General features: G+C 40.9%; 1 protein-coding gene across 1 annotated transcript in view; it reads right to left on the bottom strand.

Moving 5' to 3' along the window:
- Positions 1-1,351: 1,351 nt before the first annotated feature.
- Positions 1,352-25,114, bottom strand: part of LOC143146826 (dynein axonemal heavy chain 7-like) — a 28,441-nt gene continuing 4,678 nt past the window's right edge. Inside the window, exons 7-28 of the mRNA XM_076311506.1 lie at positions 22,915-24,300; positions 21,572-21,769; positions 21,363-21,494; positions 20,249-21,304; positions 19,709-19,882; positions 19,450-19,622; positions 18,599-18,985; positions 17,242-17,860; positions 16,262-16,450; positions 14,190-15,268; positions 13,928-14,119; positions 13,638-13,864; positions 12,658-13,028; positions 11,272-11,452; positions 9,480-9,778; positions 8,396-8,560; positions 8,096-8,336; positions 6,170-6,459; positions 4,655-4,892; positions 4,437-4,588; positions 2,826-3,107; positions 1,352-1,712 (exon numbers count right to left, since the gene is read on the bottom strand). Coding sequence (XP_076167621.1) covers positions 1,506-1,712; positions 2,826-3,107; positions 4,437-4,588; positions 4,655-4,892; positions 6,170-6,459; positions 8,096-8,336; positions 8,396-8,560; positions 9,480-9,778; positions 11,272-11,452; positions 12,658-13,028; positions 13,638-13,864; positions 13,928-14,119; positions 14,190-15,268; positions 16,262-16,450; positions 17,242-17,860; positions 18,599-18,985; positions 19,450-19,622; positions 19,709-19,882; positions 20,249-21,304; positions 21,363-21,494; positions 21,572-21,769; positions 22,915-24,300 — 8,238 coding nt within the window. The 3' untranslated portion in view covers positions 1,352-1,505. The remainder of the gene's footprint in view (positions 1,713-2,825; positions 3,108-4,436; positions 4,589-4,654; positions 4,893-6,169; positions 6,460-8,095; positions 8,337-8,395; positions 8,561-9,479; positions 9,779-11,271; positions 11,453-12,657; positions 13,029-13,637; positions 13,865-13,927; positions 14,120-14,189; positions 15,269-16,261; positions 16,451-17,241; positions 17,861-18,598; positions 18,986-19,449; positions 19,623-19,708; positions 19,883-20,248; positions 21,305-21,362; positions 21,495-21,571; positions 21,770-22,914; positions 24,301-25,114) is intronic.

Genomic DNA, 25,114 nt, shown 5'->3' with positions numbered 1-25,114 from the left:
GATGATAGATCGATAGTTGACGATAGATAAGGATTAGAATCGGGTACCATTTGAACGGAGAATATAATTCAGAGTCCATTGGCCCCTCCCATAATCCCTCTATACTGATGTATAATATTTTAAGGTTATAAGTAAACCCACGAATACCACTCCAAAGAGTAAAATTGTGAACTGTTGAATTTCACGGCTATTATCGGCTCTAAATTGAATCCAACTAAAAATTTAGTCGAAAGAAAATTGAACACGGAGCGAATTGCTTTCCAGGCACATCGGTCCGCGGGCAAAATCAACTCTAATCGTGAATTCGACGTGATATCAGCTATTTGACGGTTGTTAGACTGCATCTATAAACAAAAAAAACTGTAGATCATCGTGAAAATTTTCTAAAAAATTATCAAAGGCCCGATCGTATCGATCGGATACCACAACCTATCAAAAAAATGTACACACAATGGTCTTGAAATTTTTGACTTCAGCTTTGAAGGATCCGCGCTCAAGCTTGTACTAAATCTTGATCGTAATGATCGTCAATGATATTGACAATAAATTACACTATAAATATCGATTATTTCTTTATTCTGCAAGTCACGATGGTTCTGGTAGTGCTTTATGGAATATCAAAGTACAAAGGTGAACACTTTCGATGATAATAGATAACGAATGAACAAACAATTTAGAAGTCCCCCTGAAAAATTCATCAAATCTCTGTCGAAGTCCAAAATCTACAGTAATCTTTGGAAAATTAAAATTTGAGATCGAATTGAACCATTTTAACGTAGTCTAGATACTTGGACGAAAATTTCATCGAATTACTTTCCCATTGTACTTAAAAAATCCACAAAGTATACAGATATTTCCAAAAAGAAAATTTCATCGAATTACTTCACTTTTACAGTTAGAATATTAATAAGTGTATCGATATTTTGAAAAAGAAAAGTCTATTAAATTACTTTACCATTGCAGTTAAAATAACCCAAAATACACAGATATTTCTAAAAAGAAAATTTCACCCAATTACTTCACTTTTACAGTTAGAATATTAATAAGTGTGTCGATATTTTGAAAAAGAAAAGTCTATTAAATTACTTTACCATTGCAGTTAAAATAACCCAAAATACACAGATATTTCTAAAAAGAAAATTTCACCCAATTACTTCACTTTTACAGTTAGAATATTAATAAGTGTATCGATATTTCCAAAAAGAAAAGTTTATTAAATTACTTTCACTATCGCAGTTAAAATTCTACGAACTATATCGATATTATCAAGAAGAAAATTTCGTGGAATTAATTAACCATCGTGATTAAAATTGCTGGAAGTGGACCGATGTTTCCAAAAGTAGTCGTCGGGGGATCAAGGTTCAGAGATAAAAATATCCCGTTATGAATCGGAGATAAAACGAGTCTTTTCAATGACGATGAGCAGAACGATGGCCGAAACGTTAATCGAGTACATAGATCAAGGTTAAAGTAAACGTGGCTCCCGATGTACGTAAATAATTGGTCTAATCGGACAATTGGCAGAGCATAGCTACGCCTCGCAGAATCCAGTGCTCCGGTGGATGCTCCGTCGGGAGCCATATGGCGATTACGAAGTTCGTCGAGTGGCCGGTCGTCGACAGAACTCCCCTCCTCTCGGCGGTTTTGTACACGGGACAAGTGTACGTGTGCTTCTCCGGTACTTCATCCTTTTTCGCTGGTATCAGCCAGATCTAGCGGAACGAATGTAGCAATCAGAAGAGATTGCAGATCGCTGAACGAACTCGCAAGAAGCAGCCACCGCAAGTGGAGATGCAAAATTATGCGACTTAAAAATTATACACCTCGCCGAACCACTTGGGAATCTTTGTTAACAAATATGAATCGTCTATTGTAAAAAGTTCTCAATGTCGAAGCTTCGATGAACGAACTCGCAAAAAGTAGCCACCGTGAGTGAAAATGTAAAATTATGGTTGAAAATTACAGACCTGGTGAATTAAGAATCTTTGTTTACAAATATGTATCGTCTATCGATAAAAGTTCTCAATGTCGAAGCTTCGATGAAAGAACACGCAAAAAGTAGCGAGTGAAACTGCAAAATTATACACCTAGTGAATTAAGAATCTTTGTTTACAAACGTGCATCGTCAATCGAAAAAAGGTCTCGTCGTCGAAGCTTCGATGATAACAATACCATTCGTTTGTAGATCTCTATAAAAGTCACAAGAAGCTTTTACACCATTTTTTTCTACAATGAATATTTATAACCGAAAGTACAATTCTTCTTTCGTACGTCGCGCGTCTCCTTGGCTCTACGTCGCCATCTTGTCTTTTCAATGTATTCAGTATCGCGTGACGTCCAAACGAAGAATTGCACTTTCGGTTATAAATATTCATCTTGGAAAGGAAACGAATAAGACTTTTGTGCTCCTTTTATGGAGATCTATGAGCCAGTGGCACTGTTTTCGTCAAAATTTTGATATTTAACTCGAAAACTGATGATCGTATGAGGTTAGGAACAGGATACTTCCTAAAAAAAATAATTATAATTCTCGCTAAAAATAAATGTTTCCACTTCGGGGATTTTCTTGTCGGTTGCAAAATGTGGTCAAGAAGGAAACAACAATGTACACATTATGTCGTTCGCGAATTAAATTAATATTTTACGAAAGAAACTTCTTTTCTTCTTTAACGATCTTTCTTCTTTCTTCTTTTAAGAAAAAATTTCTCGTACAACTTCTTCGCGAAGGAAAAAGATTTCCATGGTTTAATGCCACGATTGACTCTCCAACCGTTATGAAATTCGTTCGAATAATTATTCGAGCGTTAAATGAAAATTGCACTCACGTAAGGAACGTCCTCGTACAGAATTTTTGGCAGAGACTCGTCGAGACTCATCGTTGTCATGTCGAAGCGGGCTCCGTCGAGGAACAAACCGTAAATGTAAACACCGTCGACCGGTGGCTCGTGGAATACTGTTTCTTTCATAGGCATAAAATCATAGATCAGAAGATCTATGGGGATTGAGTACTTCCTCGCGTAGTTTTGTCGTGCACCGGTGAGAAACGCCTGAGTGAAGTAGAAGCCAGAGATCCAGAAGGACGATGGTGGTCCCTCGTCGTACCATAGCTGCAGGAATAGTGTTAAAATTCGAGATAAAAGAAGTTCAATAAATTCTTGAGTATTTATAATTCCTGAAAGTACTTAAATAACTACCGTATAAAACCAAAAAAGCTCGAGTGAACTAACAAGCCTCTATAGCAGAGCAATTGACTCTTTGCATTGAGCCATTGTAAAATTTAGACTAAAAATTAGTCTTGTACAGTGACATTATCAAAATGTGAAAGTGTATGTATTAACACATCATTAAAAATTGTCAAATATATACAAAGAAAATCAATTCGTAACTAAAGAATTATTATTAATTTTATTATTATCGGAAGTATATGAAATTTGCGATTGGAGTGCTTTCAAAGTCTCGTTATCATTTTTAAGATAATAAACAAGTGATACTTCCGCAAAGAATAGAAAATTAGCTGGAAATAAATTATATCTAGTGACATATTGCACTCGGATGGAGGATAATTCTTTTGACCATCGATTATTCTTTCGAACATAAACGATTATTTCTTCAACCATTATCAATAATTCTATCTATCATAATCGATCATTCTTTCGACCATAACCAATAACTCTTACGATCATAATCGATCATTCTATCAACCATAATCGATCATTCTTTCAACCATAACCAAAAACTCTTTCGATCATAATCGATAATTCTATCCACCATAATCGATCATTCTTTCGACCATAACTGATAACTCTTTCGACCATAATCGATAATTGTATCCAGTATAATCGATCATTCTTTCGACCATAACTAATAACTCTTTCGACCATAATCGATCATTCTTTTGACCATAACCAACAACTCTTTCGACCATAACCAAAAACTTTTTCGACCATAATCGATAATTCTATCATCCATAATCGATCATTCTTTCGACCATAACCAAAAACTCTTTCGGCCATATTCAATACTTCTATCAACCATAATCGATCATTCTTTCGACCATAACCGATAACTCTTTCGATCATAATCGATAATTCTATCCACCATAATCGATCATTCTTTCGACCATAACCAAAAACTCTTTCGACCATAATCGATCATTCTTTCGACCATAACCGATAACTCTTTCGACCATAATAACTCTATCCACCATAATCGATCATTCTTTCACAATCGATAACTCCTCGGACCACAATCGATCACATCGGATTATTATAAACTCTCGCTACTAAAAACGCTCATCTGTCCCGTGCGTAGAACTCTCGATCGTACACCTCGATTGCAATCTCCCAACGCCTAAGGGCGTTCCCCGCACGGTATCCACCGAGCGTTCACGCGTCCAAGAACACCTGTGGGACACGATTCGAATCGATGACGTATACCTGAAGAAAAGCGAGCCTCCTCAAGAAGTCCTGTACGTAGCTACCCAACGGTTTCATCGAGGGATAAGAGTCCCTCATCCACATCAGCGGTATCCTCCCGGTGATTATCGACGTGTAGACCTCCTCGAGGGCCGAGTTCATGATCACCAGACCTTAGATCAGCGTTCACCAGGGCGTGAAAAATCGATCGAGCATCGGGGTCGAGCTTAGTCGTTTACCTTTGATCGCCCTCTGAACATTTATGAGGCTATTCCTGATCGTTTGCAGAAGCTTGTTGAATCTTCCCATTTCCTGGACCAGCACCGTGTTCATGCTTTGATTATATAACGTCGGATACTTCTTGAGTGCCGCGACGAGATCGAAGTCCTCCGGCAACTTTGACTGAATATCAGAGGCCACCCCGTAGACGGTCTCGTCGGCCGATTTCCCTGTGTCTGTTTCCGTTTCTCCGGTATCCTAATTGGAGTACGGAGCAACACGGTGCCTCGTTAGTAATCCGCACAATTCGTCACGCAGAATACATTTAAGGAACGCTATTATATTTGTGAAACACGACCGCTACCGCGCTCGCGCAGCGCAGCGCAACCTTAATTGTCTCGAAATTAATGAACGAAGATAATGATAACGCCGTGCGGACCAACCACCGATGGCTACCCGAGAATTTGTACAACGCGAATTAATAATATTTCTTTCATTTTTTTTTCTTTTTTTTTTTTTTTTTCAAGCGCGGGGGACCACGCGGTGGCCACGGAGACCCGCGTGTTCTTCGCCGGTCGTGTTCTGGAACAGGGCCAGCGACGCTGGAATTGCCTTTTATCTGTAGAATGAAATTACCGCCGGACGGTTGTGAAATATAAAAAGAAATCGACAACAGAAAATATTGTCGAGGAATTAATGAAGGGGTTGACCAAACGAGGCTACCGAAATATTTTGTCGCTGGACGAGGAACAGAATCCCACGGTGGATCCTTTCTGAATTGGTTCGAACTCGAGATTAGGCTCGAATTAATTTACAAAAATATGGTTTCCGGGTTTCATCTGCGTACTCTTCTTGGACACGTGTAGAGGATAACGTGGGTAATTTAACTGGAGAATAAAGATACTTGTAATTGATAAAGAGTTGATATCGATGGGACGAGTAATAAAGAATGAAAATGTTCTTCGAATGTGCACTGTGATTAAATAACCAAACGTTTCATGTGCATTCTGATTATTTGGTATAATAGTATGTAGATAAAGCAGTGGTAAATAAAGTGGAAAAAATTTTGAACATAAGTATGAAAATATAAAGCTACAAAATCTAAAGAATGAAAATGTTCTTCGAATGTGCACTATGCTTAAATAACCAAACGTTCCACATGCGTTCTGATTATTTAGAATAATACTATGTAGATAAAGCAGTGATAAATAAAGTGGAAAGAATTTTGAACATAAGTATGCAAATATAAAGGAAAAATGCACACTGAAAACGTTTGATCTTCGATTGGTTAAATTCGTTAAACAAACACTTCTCTCGAATAATGTTCCATTACCTTCCTTCTGAATTTCCTCAGCTAAGATACGCACGAAACACGTAAAGTTAATATCGTACAATTTATTATTTTCTCGAATAATTATATCATAATATTAAAACGACTTACTTTGATTCCCTGATCAGGCTGGGCGATGAGAAAACGTTAATGTTATTTACGTAACGTTGAAATCTACTCGAGATTATTTTCAAGCTGTACACACCTGGGTCAGTAATATCGAAGACAACATTAACGTGGTTTCCTGCTGATCCTTGATGATGTCAGCGTTCTCGTTCATCCCGAAGACGCTGGGCGCGGTGGCCATCGGAAAAGACTTAACGTAATCCAGAAACTCGGCGTGATCCTTGACTTCGGGCACATAATACAGGCCACTCGGATCGAACAAGTATCTCTCTTGCGTGATGAGCTCCAGGCAGTAGAATTTCGCCAGGATGGTGTTCAAAGTTCTCCTGTCCCATTCGTCTGTCACGCGTCCACCGTAATTGCATTCGCCTGGGAGACAAATTAATCACGAATCGGGCCATCGAGTACCCTAAACTTGTTCACGAATCATTGGAGACGCCATATCGTATTGACACGTTACCAGGATTCGGTGTGGAAAGCGACAATTGCTGTCGTTAAAATTCCAAACTGTGCTCGAGATTTTCGTAACTATAGTACTCGAGATTTTCGTAACTGTGGTACTCGAGATGCACGGGGGGAAAAAAAGAGGGCAAACGTGACGACAATAATTGCATTCGCTCGATGATACAAATTCTTCGCTACTCGAGTTATCGAATGCTTGAAATTCGTTCAAAAGTCATTCGGATACAATGACTGTGATAATTGCTGTGAAGCGAATCTTCGATGATTTTTCTCGAATATTTCAAGGGACACTTAGCAATAAGTGTCGTGTTTTCCGGTTGAGACAAAAGCAGGGTTAAGTTTTAGTGAAGTAATTTGAGGTTACATTTTAATAACGTTATTTTAGATGCACCGGAGTACCTAATGCATTTATACGCTCCGTATTTGTTTTTATATTGTGCACCCGATCTTTATATTTTGCGTAAAAAAGTCGTAAGTATTAGGAATTTATTTTGTAGGTTGGAATTCTTATTGGGTCGGTTACCTCGATAATTGTACAAAACTCGATACTTGCAGGAGTTTTCGTGCAACTATAGAGGTTCTATTTTTACTGAAATTTAAAAGTGACCTCGACACTTTTACAAATAGAAAACTCAAGATAAAAGACGAAGAAACATAATACAGTAATAATAGTTACACTTTTCTGGAAGAAAAAGTTAATAAAAATTGTGATCTTCGAAGTATCGAACAAATAACTTTACAATAATTGAAATTTGAAACTGAACAGGAGATGTTTATAAATAAGATAAAAGAAACAATACAGTCGTAATAATTGCACTTTCCTGACAGACAAAGTTAATAAAAATTCTGACCTTCGAAGTACCGAACAAATAACTTCACAATAATTGAAATTTGAAACTGAACAGGAGATCATTATAAATAAAATAAAAGAAACAATGCAATCGTAATAATTGCACTTTTCTGGAAGACAAAGTTAATAAAAATTCTGACCTTCGAAGTACCGAACAAATAACTTTACAATAATTGAAATTCGAAACTGAACAGGAGATCTTTATAAAGATAAAAGAAACAATGCAATCGTAATAATTGCACTTTCCTGACAGACAAAGTTAATAAAAATTCTGATCTTTGAAGTATCGAACAAATGACTTTACAATAATTGAAATTCGAAACTGAACAGGAGATCTTTATAAATAAGATAAAAGAAACAATGCAATCGTAATAATTGCACTTTCCTGACAGACAAAGTTAATAAAAATTCTGATCTTTGAAGTACCGAACAAATAACTTCACAATAATTGAAATTTGAAACTGAACAGGAGATCTTTATAAAGATAAAAGAAACAATGCAATCGTAGTGATTGCACTCTCCTGGAAGACAAAATTAATAATGAAATAGTAGTTCTGTTCACTGTCCTTAACTTGTTCCCACAAATCTAATCCTTGAAAGCGTCGAGCAAATAATTTCCCAGTAATTGAAAATACGAACCGTACTCGAGCTCTCGAAGAAACAAGAAGAATGTAATTAAAGAAGATACGATACCCGTTAAGTATTTCAAAGCGGTGAATTGCACATCGTCGTACTGGTCCAAAAAGACCTTCAGTTGGAGCGCGCTGATGCGCAGATCGGTTTCGTTGAACTCGTACTGATTGTTCCAACCAATCGGACCGAATTGTCTACGTTCCTGGATATTGGCGTGGAAAAAGCACAGGGCGAATAGCAGTTTCTTGAAAACCTCGCTCTGCTTCGACGTTTCGAAGAAGTCATCGTCGCAGATCGGGTCCTGTCGTTTCGTAACGATTCGTATCCACAATCTAGAATTTTACACGCGTTGGTGGTTACCTGCAGAAAGGACCGGATTATATTTGCTCGCAACCCTTTCGGGGGCTCGTTGGTCATTTTAACGCCGTTCTGAAGAACGCTGACTGGAAAGTGGCTCACGGGATAACTAGTCAACCATAATCGAAAATCTGGGTGCACCGTTTCTGGAGTGAAACTCTCGCAAATCTGAAAAGAATTTTTAAACAAACGTCAACGAGCAATCTAAATTTATCAGATCTTGAAATTAATTACTTCGAAGCATTCTCATTTTTTTAAATTTTGGAAATTGGAGAAACAGTCCTGGCGATGGTTAAAAATTACATATGGACAGTTTTATACGAGGAAAAATTCTTGGAACAGTCTGTGAAAATAACAAACTATTTGGTGAAAAGTTCCACTTTTTCTTTTCCAATAAATGCACCTACTGTTATGTGATTAACAGTAAATTTGCAAATATTAAAAGTATATTGAATAAAAGTAGAAAAAAATTAGAATATTTATATAAAGCGCGCTATTTTTTAAGAAATAACAAAATTTTTCCTCCGTGCATCTGAATAATAGATATTCCAAGCCAGGATTGTTCTCTCTTACTAGAATATCGTTCTTTCATATTCAATCAACAAAATAGATCTAATAATGCTGTAATACCAAAATACGTATATTCTAAAGAAACTTTAAATATACATTTCGACACTTATTCTATACTAGGTACGTTTAATTAACCCTTTGAAAGCTGAACGTTTATAATCAATTACCCGAGTGCGTTGAACGCCGATAGGCGTTCGATAAATATACTTAACAGATACAATCGCGTAATTCCCGCACAGAGTGATTCCAAATCTCGAAATCTAACACCGAAAGTATCACTAAACGACATTGACGTAATCGTGTATAAAAATGATTACAAACAACCAAGTGAAAAGCTTCCAACGACAAAGTAGAGCACGAAAAAGTGTAGAAAGTACGTACATCGCAACGAATAACGCATTTCCATGAAAGTTGAAGTTATTCGAACAACCCAGTGACCCGATAGTAAGTTCTCGTTCTTCTTCGCGCATTGTCGCGTGACCGTGTGCACGAGACACGCGAAAATACGTTCATCTACCTTTTCCAATTCCGGCATGAAGCTCTTAGCGAGATGACAATTCTGCAGGACCACCCAGGTGCCGTTCTTCACTCCTTCGTCGATCATCTGCTTGGCAATAACGCCCTGCCCTTGACCCAAAGACAGAGAGAAGAGTCTATTGGTACCGAAACCCTGGTTGTCGGCGAAGTTCAGTAGAATAGCCATGGGATCGGCGCCAGGCGTCAAGACGAATATGAGGGGGATACAGGAGTACGAGTCAGCGAAGGACGCTAGCAAATCGAAAGGCGGCGCCTCGATGTATCGTCTGCCCATTTGTTCTAAGGAAACGAGAGAAAAATTGGCGCGCAACGAGGCTTGGATACGTCTTAACTCTATGGGGAGATATCGCTACGGAGAATTACCACGAAGGTACAGATACCTTCCTGGATCTTTTTTTCTATTGACTTACACCTCGAGCTGGTTTTTCATGGTCGTTTTAAAACGTAGAGGATAGGAGGATTGCATTTACCACGATTGATATTGAATTATAGAAACAAATATAGCAAATCGAACTACTGTGAAAGTGTTTTATTAATGACACTGGTTCTGGTACAATGTCACCTAATGTACTAGTTGTGTATTTGATTAAAAAAATTGTCTTTAGTGTCGGCCAGTTTACGATATTTAATAGAGAAACAATTAGAAAGGTATCTGTACATTCGTGATCATTCTCTGGGAAAATTTCTGGGGAGATATTGTTGATAATTATAAAGTTAAGACATACAACCTCGTTGCTATCTAATGTACAGGTACCTTTCTGATTTATTTTGTATTAAATATCGACATACGAGACGAGTTTTCTTAATCTAATATACAACCAGTATACTGAATGACATTGTACAAGAGCCAGTGTCATTGATAAAATACTTTTGGAGTAGTTTGATTGTCTACTTTGGTTTCTATAATTTAATACGAATCCGTCGCGGTAGACTGATTCAACTCTTCTTCCGTTAAGGTTTTAAAATAATTGAAAAACTAGTTAGAGATGTGAGTTTATCGGTCAGTGGGTCGCATTGAAAACTTTAATATAATTTCTAGAAGTTGGACATTCGATAAGTACTGCTACGTTAATTGGTATATTACACGGTTCTACTTTCATCCCTGATGTTTGGCTCGGTTTCTTCTCTCAATCGAAGACTATACGTAGCTATATCGATATTGCGAAAGTAGAGCTGAAAATAAATTTAATAGCTCGGACACAAGAAATATTTTGCAAAAATGTTACCGTGTCTATAACAGTGTCTTCTTTATCCTTCAATTCTATGAATTGCCTATTTATTCCTTCAAATAATAGTTTAATGCAATATACGTTACAATTGATAAAAAAAAACCATGAATTATCACTTACTATTTACACGTACAAAATATACAAATCAATCTAAAGTGGTACCTCGATTGAGGATTAAAAAGCTAAATAAAAAAAAATTCTTTTAACTTTAATTGTTTCAAGCAGTAGGAAGTGATATTTCAGGCATACAGAAAAGATTGAAACGAGGGAAAAAATAAGAACTCGTGTCAAAGGATTAATAGCATCTGTCAATCTCTCTGATCCTCAGAGGGTTGAACGTAAATTTATAGTTAAACACTTTGACGTTTCATTTACTGGACTTTGGAGCCAACGGAAAGTAAAATGTACGAACAAAGGAGTTCGACACGTCGCGTCGAGCAAAGTCTTTAAACTGTTTGTTTAATTTTACGTTGGGAACGACACGGCGTTCAATTACCACGTCGATCGACAAGAAACATTCTACCTTCGCGAGAGATTTTCTACCTTCCACAAATTGCTGGCCGGCAGGCACGACTTTGTCAGGACGAATACATCTCAGCACGAGCATTCTCTGAAAAGGTAGGAGCTTCTCGTAAGGCTTCGGGAATTGTAACGTGTGAGGCTCCATGTGATCAAAGACGACCTTCCAACCGGATAGATTTTCCACGAAGGAGTCTTTGAAGCCCTAAACACAAAAATAAAATGGTCGACGAACATTGCGCAGAGTGGAGAAAAAGTATTTATCGATGCTTTCGAGCACGAATCGACCATACCTGAATCGATGGACAATTTGTGAAAAAGAATCTGAAGTTCCTCTCCGTCCACGAGGTTCAAAATTACATTTTCTTTTCTCTATTTCTACGTACTCCGCTCGATTAAAGGATAAAAATATGAAAAGGAACCATGTGTCGCGAGAGAACCGTTTTCTCACAAAAGTTTGTTGAAGTTTCGACCAATTAGCGCTGAATAGCTCCTGGAAGCAAAGCGTTCCCCCCACTTTATCCCCCACTATTGTACAGTGTCGTGCAATTTGGACAGGTCGTATTTCTTGTTTCATTGAAAGCAGGAAATAATTGTACAAAAAGTAATTGAATGGTACAATATAAATTCTTATTTCACGTACCCATTTTTTTCATTTGTGCACATTCTTTCGCAACAATGCAACTGGAAAGGCCAAATGCATTTCTTTTTCTGTAAAAAGAACCACGTATTTCTTTCGCATAAATCGATCCGTCGCGTCACTCTGCGTCCAAGAATATCGAGGTATATTTATCGTAAAATTAATATTGCACGGTACATAGTAACGAGAAAGAAAGTGAGAGAAGTGTTTCATCCCCGGAAAAATTTCACAAAATGTAATTAGTCAGAAACTTGAGAATCTTTTATAAACAAAAACGATTCATTCACGACACATGGTTCCTCTCGAAATCTTTACCCTCGAGTCGAGTAGAATGTTGGTGAAAATAAAAAAAGATTGATTTTGAGTTTCAAGGTCGAACTGAATTTTTAAAATAAATCTCGACCGATCTAAATGTACAGATTCGTTCGTGAAAGTCGTGAGAAATATTTTTGTTACATTCCATAGATACACGTTTCAAGATAAAAAAATTTAATTTTGAATTTCAAGGTCGAACTGAATTTTTGAAATAAATCTCGATCGATCCAAATGTACAGATTCGTTCGTGAAAGTCGTGAGAAATAATTTCGTTACATTCCATAAATACACGTTTCAAGATCAGTCGTTATTAACTTCGAAAGGGGGTGACCTTCCCGGTCCAAAAGTAATAAATTAAATTCCCCACGTTCCGCGGGCCACCTTTCGACATATGCAAACCAAAGGGACAACCGTTATCTTCGTCTCCTTTGTACTTTTCGCCTGACTCGTCATACCTCAAACCCGGGCACGTTGTCCAAACGACATAACTCGTCCCAGGATTTCGAGGGTAGCCATTGCGTGGGATTTGCGAACGGATTCTCGAGGCCTACGCCGCCAGTCAACAGAAACATCCATTGGGCCATCGAGATATACCCCTGCTTGTTCAGCAGGTTCACCGAAAGCAGCAGCGAGAACAAAAGCTTGTCCTTCTCGAACAACGAGCGACATATGTTCACGTACAGCGACAGAGTGAATTCTCTTGTGAGATCCTTCAATCGTTGCTGTATCTCCGGGACGGGTTCCGTGTTGTTGATTGTATTCTTAAAAAGATTCACGAACCATACCAACGAGTACTGGTACATGGGATCGATGTGCGCCAACGCAGCTGTGGAAAATTGTTATCTTACACGCACGGAATACAATATTTCGATAAATGTGAAAACCTTGGGGCAAATAAATTCACATTTATAAAGGACCATCTATGAAATTCTACATCTATGTCGTTGTTACCAACGACCATAGAAATGAACAGAGAGCAACAGAGAAAGAGGCCGCTTTAAAGACCACTTGATCGCTTACAACATTAATACAATCACATTTTTTTAATTTTTGTTTCTTTCTTTGAAACCTTTACCAACTTATTTGTAAGATCTTTCTGATTGAAGTGAGACCAAACGTGACATAATTGAGATGATATTTACTTATTTAGAAAGTGAGAGTAACTCAATATTTTTCGCTTATTAAATAAATCTTTCTTTTATAGTCAACTGACGAGCATCGTGAAGTGTCACATTAATTGCTCGACTGATTTCATGAAAAATGGAGTGGAGATAAACTTTTCACATTTATCGTGTACCTCCGGTTTCACATTTATCGTGTACCTCCGGTTTCACATTTATCGTGGACCTCGGTTTTTCACATTTATCGTGGACCTCGTTTTTCACATTTATCGCAAGATTCTAAAGTTAACTATCGAAAGTCACGAAAAATGTACCAATCGTGAAAAAGAGGACGGTGCTGTACACAGCTATAGGCGTGTACTCTAATCTCGCCTCGTCGATGGACTTTTCCGTCACCTCAGCCGCCATTTGCTTCGTGGCTATCTCGTCCGAGAGAATTTTCGACGAGCTCAAAACACTGATCGCGGTCTCATTCTCAAGTATATTCTCCCCGGAGGTCGAGAGAACCTCCAGAATTCGATCCTCTATCTCCTTCAACATCCTGTGCAAGAAAGATCATTGCCCGATGAACGTTGCAGAATCGTCTCGGATATATCAAACGTACTTCTTGTTTGCGGCTCCCTGAACGATCAACTGATTCTTCTCGGACTCCAGATTGGGCTTCTCCTTCGCTACAACGATACACAAAAGTTGATCCTCGAGACCCACCGGTGTGATCATGAAATTCAGCAAAGTCACTTTCACCGCCACCTCGGGCAAGTAATGGGGATTGCGCAATTTGGTAGTGATGTACAATCTAGAAACGAAGCAACAGTATCAAAAATATCCAACTCAACAGTATACCAATATTATACAATTATACACACCGAAAGTTGTCAGAGTACGGGATCACGGAATCCCCGATCCTGACGCACAGTAACCCACCAGCCTTGAACGTCTGTCTCATTAAAAGAGGCTCCAGACTAGCGTCCAGTTCCTCGCCAACGTTCTCCAATAAAACTGGCTGTCCGAACTGGACAGCGTTTTCGAGAATCCTCATAAAGTCGCTCTGCGTTAACCTGATCACGTGTATGTTGGCCTCCTTCTCCATGTTCTTCACCCATTTGTTGGCCTGGCCCTGAGGATCGATCATCAGGGGCCATCGTCGAGAATTCGTGATGATTATGGCGTTATCCACCGAGAAGAGATCGCTAGGCAGACCAAAGATGTTCCAGGATCTGATCAGCACGGGATCCCCCAGAATCTGTGTGAGCTGAAAATCCTGCGCGCAGAGCACGTCCAGATCGGTGCAGACCTGGACCCAGTTCTCGATCTGTTGCTGCCTGTACTGCGTGGTGAAGACACCTAGATAGGCCACGACGCCAGATCCGATCAGTACATCACCCGTCAGCGTGTAATAACGTTCGCCCAACGCCTTGGCCGTGTCCGACCACCTGGTGTACTCCCCACCCAAACCGCCAATCAGCTCCCTAGCTCTTCTTAATTTCTCCTCGCACTCGATCACCTCGTCCGTCATCACCTGGTACTCCGCTTTCCTCTTAGCGAGCAACTCCTCCAGCTTGGCCACCTTGTCCCGCACCTCTTGCAATTGCTTCCTTTTCAAGTTCAGTTGCTCCATCGCTTGCGAGTAATCAGCCTCAGCTTTAGCCAAGGCCTGTCTCTTCGGTGCTACGACCTTTGCCACTATGTCGTACTCCGACAACGCGAACACCCATTTGCAGAGACCCTCGCAAGCTGTGGAGACTTGTCTGATCCTCTCTGGGTCGAATTCCGGGTTGGTCAGGATCGTGTTACGAATCCTCGTCATGATTTTCTCCGGTATATTGTCCTTGTCGAACGCCAACAGAGACTGGAGGAACCTTATGTCGCCCAATATGCGAAGAGAAGCCTTCCAGTAGTCGTCGACTGGACCGTCTATGGTTTGCACCCTTTCTGGCTTCACGTCCTGGTAGACACATTGGTTGTATTTTATTTGACCACTTCACTCTAACGGGACAAAATATTTAAGCGAAGAAAGCGAGCTGAGAGTTTTAGAAGCCATCCTTGGACTTAAGTCCGACTTAGAAACGCGAGAAGGACGAAAGATGTTGCTGGGCACAAGAGAAGGCAGTCGAATGTTACGGGGAATGGAAAAGGATGAAACAACGAGCTGTGTGTTTTGAAGAGACGTGGGAGCCTGGAAGTTGTACGATAGAGTCGAAATAGTAAACAGATACACAAGAAGAGTGAACTTGAAGTTCAGTAACGAGGTGAGAGGATGGAGAAAAATACGAAGACGAATTGGAGAGGAGTAAATTAAACAAATAGATAGGAGTGTTGGAGGCAGGAATCTTGTAAACCGGGCAGTAGAGACGGAGCTACCCATCTCTGGCGCATATTCAGCCAGCCAGAACGTTGGAAGAGAAGAGTAATGGGATTGAATTTACGAGAACAGTCGGAAAAACGAAGAGACGAGTATGGATACGCTGAGTAAGGGAGAATAGTCGGGCAGAAAGACAGAGGCCATAAACTACATTACAATAATCAAACAAGGATACCGCCGAAGATAGATAAAATACGAGTTCGGAGTGGGCTGTGATAAAATCTGACGAGGAGGATATAGAAAACGTAAACGTGAAATGCAGCAACATGACGATCGTGGTAATATCACGATGGATCAAACGTAACCTGAGATTCTTCGTGAAAAGTTGCACTGTAAGCAGAGTCGGATCAAGGAAGATCCTAAAGGAAGATAAATTGCATAGGAGGAATGGGGAGTCGATAATCAGTATGGAGAACTTGGAGAGATTTAATTGCAAATCCGGTTGCACCAAAGAGAAAACATCCTGTATCACGTAACTGGCAGACTCGATACAATGGGGGATCAAAGCCCAATGAACATCAATATTTGATATATCGGTTCACTGTTGTAGCATCGGCTCGAGTCTGAGGAAAGTACCTTTAGGATGCAAACTGCCTCCATGACTAGTCGAACACCCGCAGGTGGTCGTTTCATGGATCTCACTATCTGAATGTCCTGGGGGGTTAGAGTGTTCAATGCAGCGTTCGCTGCGTTCAGTATCGGCATCACTTCTTGCAAATCGGCGTCGCACTCGGCACGGATGGCGTTGGCTTGTCCCGCAACAGCCTAAAAATTCGACAGTACTCAGTCTTATGTTTTTGGATTAGACCTGGAAGAGTACGATCATTTCTGTACACTTTTGAAATCTTTTCACCAAGAGAAACTTAATGGTAGCATTCTTAAAATCAACTTAAAGTTCGTGATTTTGGTGTCGGTCAATAATCAGTGAATGGGTTCATAATTAAATTAATTTTTGGAATAAACAAAGTCGCAAGATCGATGAAAGCAAGGTAAACAATTATACCAAATATATAAACGTCCATATTAAATGTATAAAGTAAATTTAAAACAGAGTACCGTAAATTCTGAACTTGTGATAGATTGAATATTTCGTCCAGAAGTTACATTAACTTTCTGCGCAAAAGAAAACTAATTCGCAGTGAAAAATATCCCCAAATGCGTAAACCTTCCTAACGTCGATCCAGTCACCGACGAGGTTACCGTAGTTGCGCTGTTACTTTCGCGGCCACTCTGTATATCCCCCCATTGAAGTCTCCAGAACGGTTTTAGATTTCGACCAGGTTCGTCAGAGAAAATGGTAACCGTTACTCTTTTCATTCCCTTTTCGGTGCTTGAAAGGCAACTACCACGAGCGAGCCCACCCCCGGGTAAACACACAATGTTCAAATCTCATTAACGTCAACGTGACTCAAAGCGGAGCCAGCGAATTATATTCGGAAAAGAAACTAGAAAACGCGGGGGAAAAAAAAAGGAAGCGTCGAGTCGAGTGCCATTTAGAAAAAACCGAGCCACCCCGAATAAGATGGACTTTGATCATTAAACCGGGAATGCCTTACCATCGCTGCCTCCTCGTCGCTCTTGACGACCTGCTCGATGGCGACCGCCTCGTCGTTCTGTCTTTGAACGTCGAGGAACATGACCTCCACGTCTTTGGCGGCGACGAGGAGCTTCGGTTGCAACGCGACTAAAATCTCTTGCATCCTCTCCACTTGCTTGTGAGTACTGTCCAACCTTTCCAGACCAGCCTCGTACCTTCCCTTCCCATTCAGTGCCTCCTTCCTCTTCCTCTGGAGGAGATCCTTGAATGTGTTGATGAGCTCGAGATACGACGTGGGCGTTACGTAGTTGTATCTCTGGGCCCGTCTCGTGAACTCTCGCGACAGGTCCTGCGTGGACGTGTGAAAGTACTGACACATCTCGATGCACGCCTCCCGTTCCTTAACCGTCAGATCGATCTCCCCGAGGAATTTCGTCGCCACGGCCAACAGAGCATCCGCTGGCCAGGGCTGCATCCAGTCGATCGTGCAGCAGTTCGCCAGTGCTGGGAACTTCCGGATCCTCAGCCGAAAATTCTCACCGATCGGTGACATCGTCACGACCACGTGCAGGTTCTCGCGGACCAGCTGCACGAAGAAGTTGAACAACGCCACGGGACTGCCGTCCGTCTGTACTGACCTGTTAGAAAAGTGATCGGTGATAGATTTGGATAGTTCTGGGGCAAGTGTCCCGTGAGCATCGAAACGGTAAGCTGAATTGTATGTGTAAGAAATGGAGAAAGCAACGGATGCACCTGTTGTATCAGTATACTAGGTGTAAGGTAACACGATGTACCTGACTATAGAATATAATAGAAGTTTGTTGTTAAAGATTCTGGCCACGCAGTGGGAAATGTCATCTTCTGACGAGAGAACCGTGATGAACCTTGTAATCAGCGTAGTCGGAAAAATAAACCAAATCCCATTTGTAAGGAATTAGAGAAGGTGACATGGGTAAAGTGAGGGAAATATGAGTGTTTCTATTGCATCGTGGTTAGGTATACTGTTATACCTTATGCCTGGTATAATAATCAGTGAATGTGTTTATAATGAAATTAATTTTTAGAATAAGCAAAGTCACAAGATCGATAAAAGCATAGTAAACAATTATACCAAATACATTGGTATAAATATATAACGTCCATATAATTATAGTTAGGTATACAATTATGCCTTATGCCTGGTATACCAATTATAGTTGTCCAACTTGACCTTACTCGAATAAATATTTTGAACGAAAATTCTATTATTTTACCATACTTTTCTCAATTTCCAGGAAAAGCTGTACCAACGATATAATTGATCTATACAAAGGTTTCTCCGGGTCTGAGAAGACCCAAACATGGTACAGTTAGAAATATATCGCCAGTGAACAGACCTGTCCCTCTGTCGGTCGATCACCCTCATCTTTTCGCAGATATCGGACAGCTCGTCAGCGGGGAATATATTCGGGACTTCCCCTGAGTTCAGGAGATTGCTGATGTCCTCCAGGAAGCTCTCCTCCTTGATCTGACTGTCCAAGAACAAGAACACCGAATGTACATAGCTTTCGGCGCTCTTCTTCAGTATGGTCTTCACGTCGTCGTGCCAGTCGTGCAGATTGTAGTGCTGGGACATTTCCACTTGGAACAACTCATAGTCCGAAATGTGAGCCGCTAACCTCGTTAGAGATGCACGCCCCGAACCACCGACACCGATCAACATGGCGTGACTTCGCGGTTGCATCATGATACGACAGATCCTCGAGAGATGTTCCACGGCGAATCTTACAAAAACGGAACGAAATTGTTATTGCTTTTGAATCGATACAGGGGATATTTACAAGGAACATCGCCCTAGTGACAATCTCGAGCTAATGTTCACGTTCGTTGGATGTCCACCATCAAAATTGTGAACCAAACCGTTTAGTTATATATTTGAGAAACTATTGGAAATAGGAAATCACAAAAGAAGTTTGATTTCTAACAAACAATCGTAAGAACTGAATCGAAATTTCATCCACTCGTAGGTGGCACCTTTGTAGCCAATCATTCCTTTTAGTTACGACTTGGTGACATTTTTTACCTCCACTGCGTTTTGAGATATTTAACCAAACAGGCATTTCTATCCTGTAACTTTGAGGGTAGTTCCCTGAACGTGAATAAAAGTCACTAAAAATAATTTTCCTCGTCAAAATCGAAGTTTGTCAATTGGATGATATTTCTTGCGAGAAAGAGGTAAAATTGTAACCTGAAGAGGACCAAGTTCATCGGTGTTACGGAAATGGAATTGTATTCGTGAAGGTACTCTTCGACCGTGGCGGTAAGCTCGTCCAAATTGGCCACTTCGTGGTACATTTTTTTATCGGCCAGGGGATCTTGGAAGTCACAGTAGATCAGATTTCGAAGCTCCATGTACGTCACCTAACGACAATTCGAGATTGCACTTTGATGGATATACGAAGACACAGTTCGTTGAATGAATCTGAGAGAACTCGAAGTGACCGTACCGAAGCCCCCGACTCTGTGATCAAATCTTCAAACATGGTGATCAAGTTTTCGTTCATATGTTCGGTTATGGTCGATCGTATCTGCTCGACGAGCCAGTTTATGTCTGTATCGTCGACCAAGCGATCCCCGTACACACGGAGGACCTCGTGCACCCATAAACGCTTCATGGCAAACTTAAAGTAAAATGAATTTATTTATTTCATCCAAATACTAAAGAAAAAAAGAAACAAATATATATAAATGCACTGTAAATAGTGCAGCTAAAGTGCTGTCGCAAAGGCTAACTCCAACTACAACAATGTCCACTGGAAAAATGCATTGCAATGGACAAAACCATTAAACAATTATCACAGATCCGGTAATCGGAACTGAACACTCAAAGATACTCGAGAGATAGTACCCGAACGTATCAAAATAATTGCACGTGCTCTAAAATTGCAATACCTCGTAAATTAATAACCTTTTCGCAAAGGTACTTTGAAACTTACTTTCAGAGAACTGAACACCTAGAAAAGAAAAAGAAAGACCTCGACACTCACCGGGCCGTTAACCGTTTCGGGCGTGGACAGCAGAACACCCTGAATCACCCTCGAGAAATCACGCAAGTTGAACAAGTAGTGGCACTTGGCCGGAGTTGGCAAGAGGTGTCGCTTAGTTTCCTTGTAGATGTCCAGGGTGCCTTCGATGAGGTCGTGGACGCAGGTCATGAAAATGTCGGGGAACTCGAACTTTTCTATGTGCCAGGAGAGTATGGTGCTGAAGATTGTGATCAGAACGTCGTCGGAGAACTCCGAAATACCCAAGGTGAAGAAGTGTCTCTTGAACCTCGGCGTGACGTCCAGTCCGCTGGCTGGCGGACCCATCGCGCAAACCAATTGTACGTCCACCAACTCTATGGGTACCATCTCCGTGAGATCGTACCACTTCCAATGGTCCAGCCACTGTCTCAACAACTCGATCGGTGGCTGTGCACCGAATTTCTCTTTTTGGGGCATCGATATATCGTCCACGAACACCACCCAATGTTTTCCAAGCGGAGCCCCGTAAACACCTTTCTTTCTACTGTCCAGTTTGTTCATGATTATCTCCTGGGTTTGATTGGCGGTTGTTTGCGCCGAGAAGGTCACGAACATCGGTTTGTAAATCTCTGAGTTGTTTTTATTCAACAAAAACTCCATAATGTACACGGACTTGCCCGTACCGGTAGGACCAACCACGAGCACAGGTTTCTGATGACAGATCAGCAACTCGAACAAGTAGAAGTAACAAACGGTCTCGATCGTTGGGACAATTATCTGATTCATTGGGATGTCGGCTGGAATCGGTGGTACGTTCTCCAGATCGTCCATCCACGGTCTCCACTTGCCCTTGCCCTCTTTGATGTACTTGTAATCGAAAACCAGACCAGCCAACGGTATGTTCACCACGTATGGTTTCACCGGGTCGGTGATATACTCGGGAATGCTGAAACGTTCCCTAAGGTCTACAGGGAACTCTCGGTCCATTAGAGCTCTGAACAGTTTGCTGAAGATTTCTCGAGAGTCCTTGGAAAGCGTGCCACCCATCGCCCAAATGCAAGAAAAGAAGAAGCAACCCTGTAACGGAAACGTTGGTTCGAAGTCTTTGGCTGGATGGATGTTGGGGGACGATTACCTCTACTTGAGCTCTCATATCTAGATCTGATAATGTTTTGAGATATTCCAGGTCGTTGAAGTCGTCGAGGAAACAGTCGAATAGGTACGTCACGGATCTTATTAGATTAGCATCGGGCATTGTTATCAAATCCTAGGGGAGAAGCGAAGGAGAAAGTGACATGTGTTAATCGTTCGTCTAAATTGATCTATGAAAGGTATCTCTTGAACCTTGATTCCCCCTTGTCGGATTAGATGCAAGAGGGTTGGGCAGAACCTCATGTACAAGCCCTCTAAGTGATGTTTAAGATGCTCCGTAAAAGTAACTGGCAACGTGTTTAACCAGGATGTCAAAAGTGGTGTCCAACCCAAGCTGACTGGCTCCATGTAAATCATGCCGCATCTTGACACTGTGGCAGGTGACGCGACCTGTTATTAGATTAAAAATCATCGTTCAAGGGAATGAAGAACTTGAAACCACCCAAGTGACCGTCAGATATTTTAAAAGAAGCTTTCGTTTCGGATGAAATTCATCGAACGTCGATGATGTCATTGAATGTTGAATATTCGTTGAATGTCAACGATGTAATTGTATGTTGAGTATTCGTTGAATGTCAATGGTGCAGTATTTGTTACTTGAGATGAGAAATAAATTTCAAAGTCGCAATCTCGTCTTTAACGAAATATTATATTTTTACCTTTACTTTGCGATAGATTTCTTTTCATCTTTAAAAATATAAGAGTCACTCAGGTGGCCCATTTTGTTACACAAAAGAAAATCGATAGTTTCCTGAGTCGACACAGACACTGTAGCTTCATCACCTTAAATAGCTCCTTTGGTTCTGGTATTATTCAAAAACCTAAAAATAATTTGCACATGCCTTATAGTTTTAGCCTCTTCGAGGATACTGTCGATTACACACGTGTATACATTTAAGTTTGCAAGTTATTTCAAATATTGCAATGTGGACCTAACCATTGAAATTACGAGTAAATATTTATAGCTAAATTTTCCAATGATGTAACACGGCAACGTTATCACGACGTTAATATTTAGATTTAGATTTTCGTTTGTTCTAAGCAAAGTAATTCGTCCTCGAAGAGTTTAAGACTTTATGATCACCTTAAACTTATTAAATAAAGTGTGATTTTTTTTCAGACATTCCTGTAGCTGATCCAACGAATAATTTAATGAATTGTCAAGTTCTTTGCTCTAAAAAATAGTCAAGTTCTCTGCTCTAAAAACAGTCAACTTCTCAAAAATCATCAAATTCTCTACCCTCAAAAATTGTCAAGTTCTCTGCTCTAAAAAATTGTCAAGTTCTTTGCTCTAAAAAACAGTCAAGTTCTTTGCTCTAAAAAACAGTCAAGTTCTCAAAAATCATCAAGTTCTCTACCCTTCAAAATTGTCAAGTTCTCTGCTCTAAAAAATTGTCAAGTTCTCTGCTCTAAAAAATTGTCAAGTTCTCTGCTCTAAAAAATCGTCGTAATCCCTGCTCTGAAGAATCGTCAACTCCTTTGCTCTAAAACCCAGTCAAGTCCCCTGTTCTCGAAAATCGTGTCGAGTTCTCTACCTCCAGGTCCATAGGCTCGAAAATCAGGTTGGTCGTGGACGCCAGTTGGATGACCTCCCCCGATGTCAGACACAACTTTTTATTGTCGTCCAGTACGGTGTTCATGTTCTCGATCCAAATGGCGTCGACCGGGCCGTCGAAGACCAGCCATTTCCTGTTCGGATTGGTGGAGGTCGCGAAGGCCCTGTAACTGACAGCGAGTACACCGTCGCTCCAGTCATGCGATACCATATCGAATTGCCCGTATAATTGGCCCATGGTGATCGCCTTAGGATTAATAACCGTTATCTCCACCCGGTGTTCGTCCATCAATTTACGTTCCTCGAGTAGACCGAGGCAACTGGCTAGAATCTTGTACGCGGTCGTCTTGCCGCTGAACGGGAGCCCGACGATCATAAACCCGTGTCTGACAATCATCATCTCGTATATCTGCTGCACCTTTTCCAGGAATACCGGAGTGCACTGTATGTTCGCCGCGGCGCACGCGTCCATCGTGCAGGCGTTCAGTTGCGTGTAATCGGGTGTGGGAAGAACGACACCGGGGAACAGATCGCTGGCGATACCCTCGAACAACGGTAGATCGTGAACGAGAAACTTGGGCAGATTGACGTCCAGTATACTCCTCAACATCAGAACGTCCTCCGACTCGTTCGGATACCTCAGCTTCAAGTTGCCAGCGGCTACCAGCACGGACTTCACCGCCCTCATACCGTAATCGTAATGGTTCTGGCTGCTCAATTGTTCCGAGCAGAGCTTGTACGCGGTGACGATCTTCACAGCCAGTGGTCTACCGGTGTAGAAACCGTACGAGTAGAGAGTGTTCTCCGCGATCAGAGCGTAATCGGGCACCATCATCGCCACGGGACGGAACAACGCCTTCAGATTGTCCGGTAACTCGGATCTACCCGCGTATCCGGGATTCATCGTGATGAAGATGGCGCAGGTCGGGTCCAGATAAATCTCCGTACCCTCGAAGATTATCTTCTCCGCGTTGCTGTGTATCGCCCGTTGAATCGTTAAGATTTGTTGGGCGACCACCGACAGGACCTCCGGATCGATTCGATTGAATTCATCGAAGCACGACCAGGCGCCGCACGACGCCAAACCTTTGAAGAATTTCCCCAGAGCGAGATAGTCCAAACCCTCGGAACAGTTGAACACCACGCATTGCTTGGCCAAGGCTTTCGCCAGGTCCTTGGTCGTCTCTGTCTTGCCGGTTCCAGCTGGTCCCTCCGGTGCACCGCCTAGATGGAGACTCAGGGCGCCGAACAGGGTACGATAACATCGGTCCGTCAACGGAGTGATCACCAGCCTCGAGGAATTGCCGAGGTACTCGTAACCGTATCGTTGTTTCGAGTTTATCATGTAGGTCCACATGTTCTCTTCCTGGAAGATAATAATCGCCGCGATAAACGTGACGTTATCGGGACATTTCGAGATCGATATGGGGAGAACGTAGCTCGATCTCACGCCCATGGTTGCGAAAAAATCGAACAGTGTTCGCAAAGACAAATATTTCGTTTGCATACGGTGATTTAGATACACCGAGTATTAAATTCAGAATTTTCTTCGGGAGGCTTCAAAAAATAGTTATACTTTTTTTAATAGTATCTCTTTATACTCATCTTAGTGTAAATTCACGCAAATTTTTGTTTAGTTATTAAGTTATAGGTATTTACTGCTTCGAATACATATCGTTCACGATAACCCAATAAATTCTTTCACCCAGCAGATATCTTAATACTATTAGGTCATTTCGTAAGTCTCAAAAGGTTTGGTTTTCAAAAAGTTGTTGACTATGGAATAAATGCTTCCATAAATTTTCAGACTCGCAACAATCAGAAAATATAAAACATTGATAGACACTTTACCCGACATAACTATGCTTACGTATACTACGGTTGTTCGATAAGTTTTGTCGTGTTTTCCATCGTAAAAAAATAGTAAGACACTTCAACTTTGAAGTGGGTAAGACACTTCAACGTTCTACTTGAATAGTATGACACTTCAACGTTCGTAAGTATACGAACGAGTCGACAGATCTACATGAAACTTTACACATGTTCATTGAACAGTAGTACCATCTTTAGAAAAATAAAACAACGAACCCAATAGCTCAATTTCTTATCGAACGACAAAACCTATCGAGCAACCTATTATTCACATCAGATCGGAAGATCGTGTAAACACGAAGAGTCTT

Source organism: Ptiloglossa arizonensis, chromosome 5, assembly GCF_051014685.1.
Source record: "Ptiloglossa arizonensis isolate GNS036 chromosome 5, iyPtiAriz1_principal, whole genome shotgun sequence".
NCBI classification, from domain to species: domain Eukaryota; kingdom Metazoa; phylum Arthropoda; class Insecta; order Hymenoptera; family Colletidae; genus Ptiloglossa; species Ptiloglossa arizonensis.
This window is presented reverse-complemented; position numbering and strand designations above follow the sequence as displayed.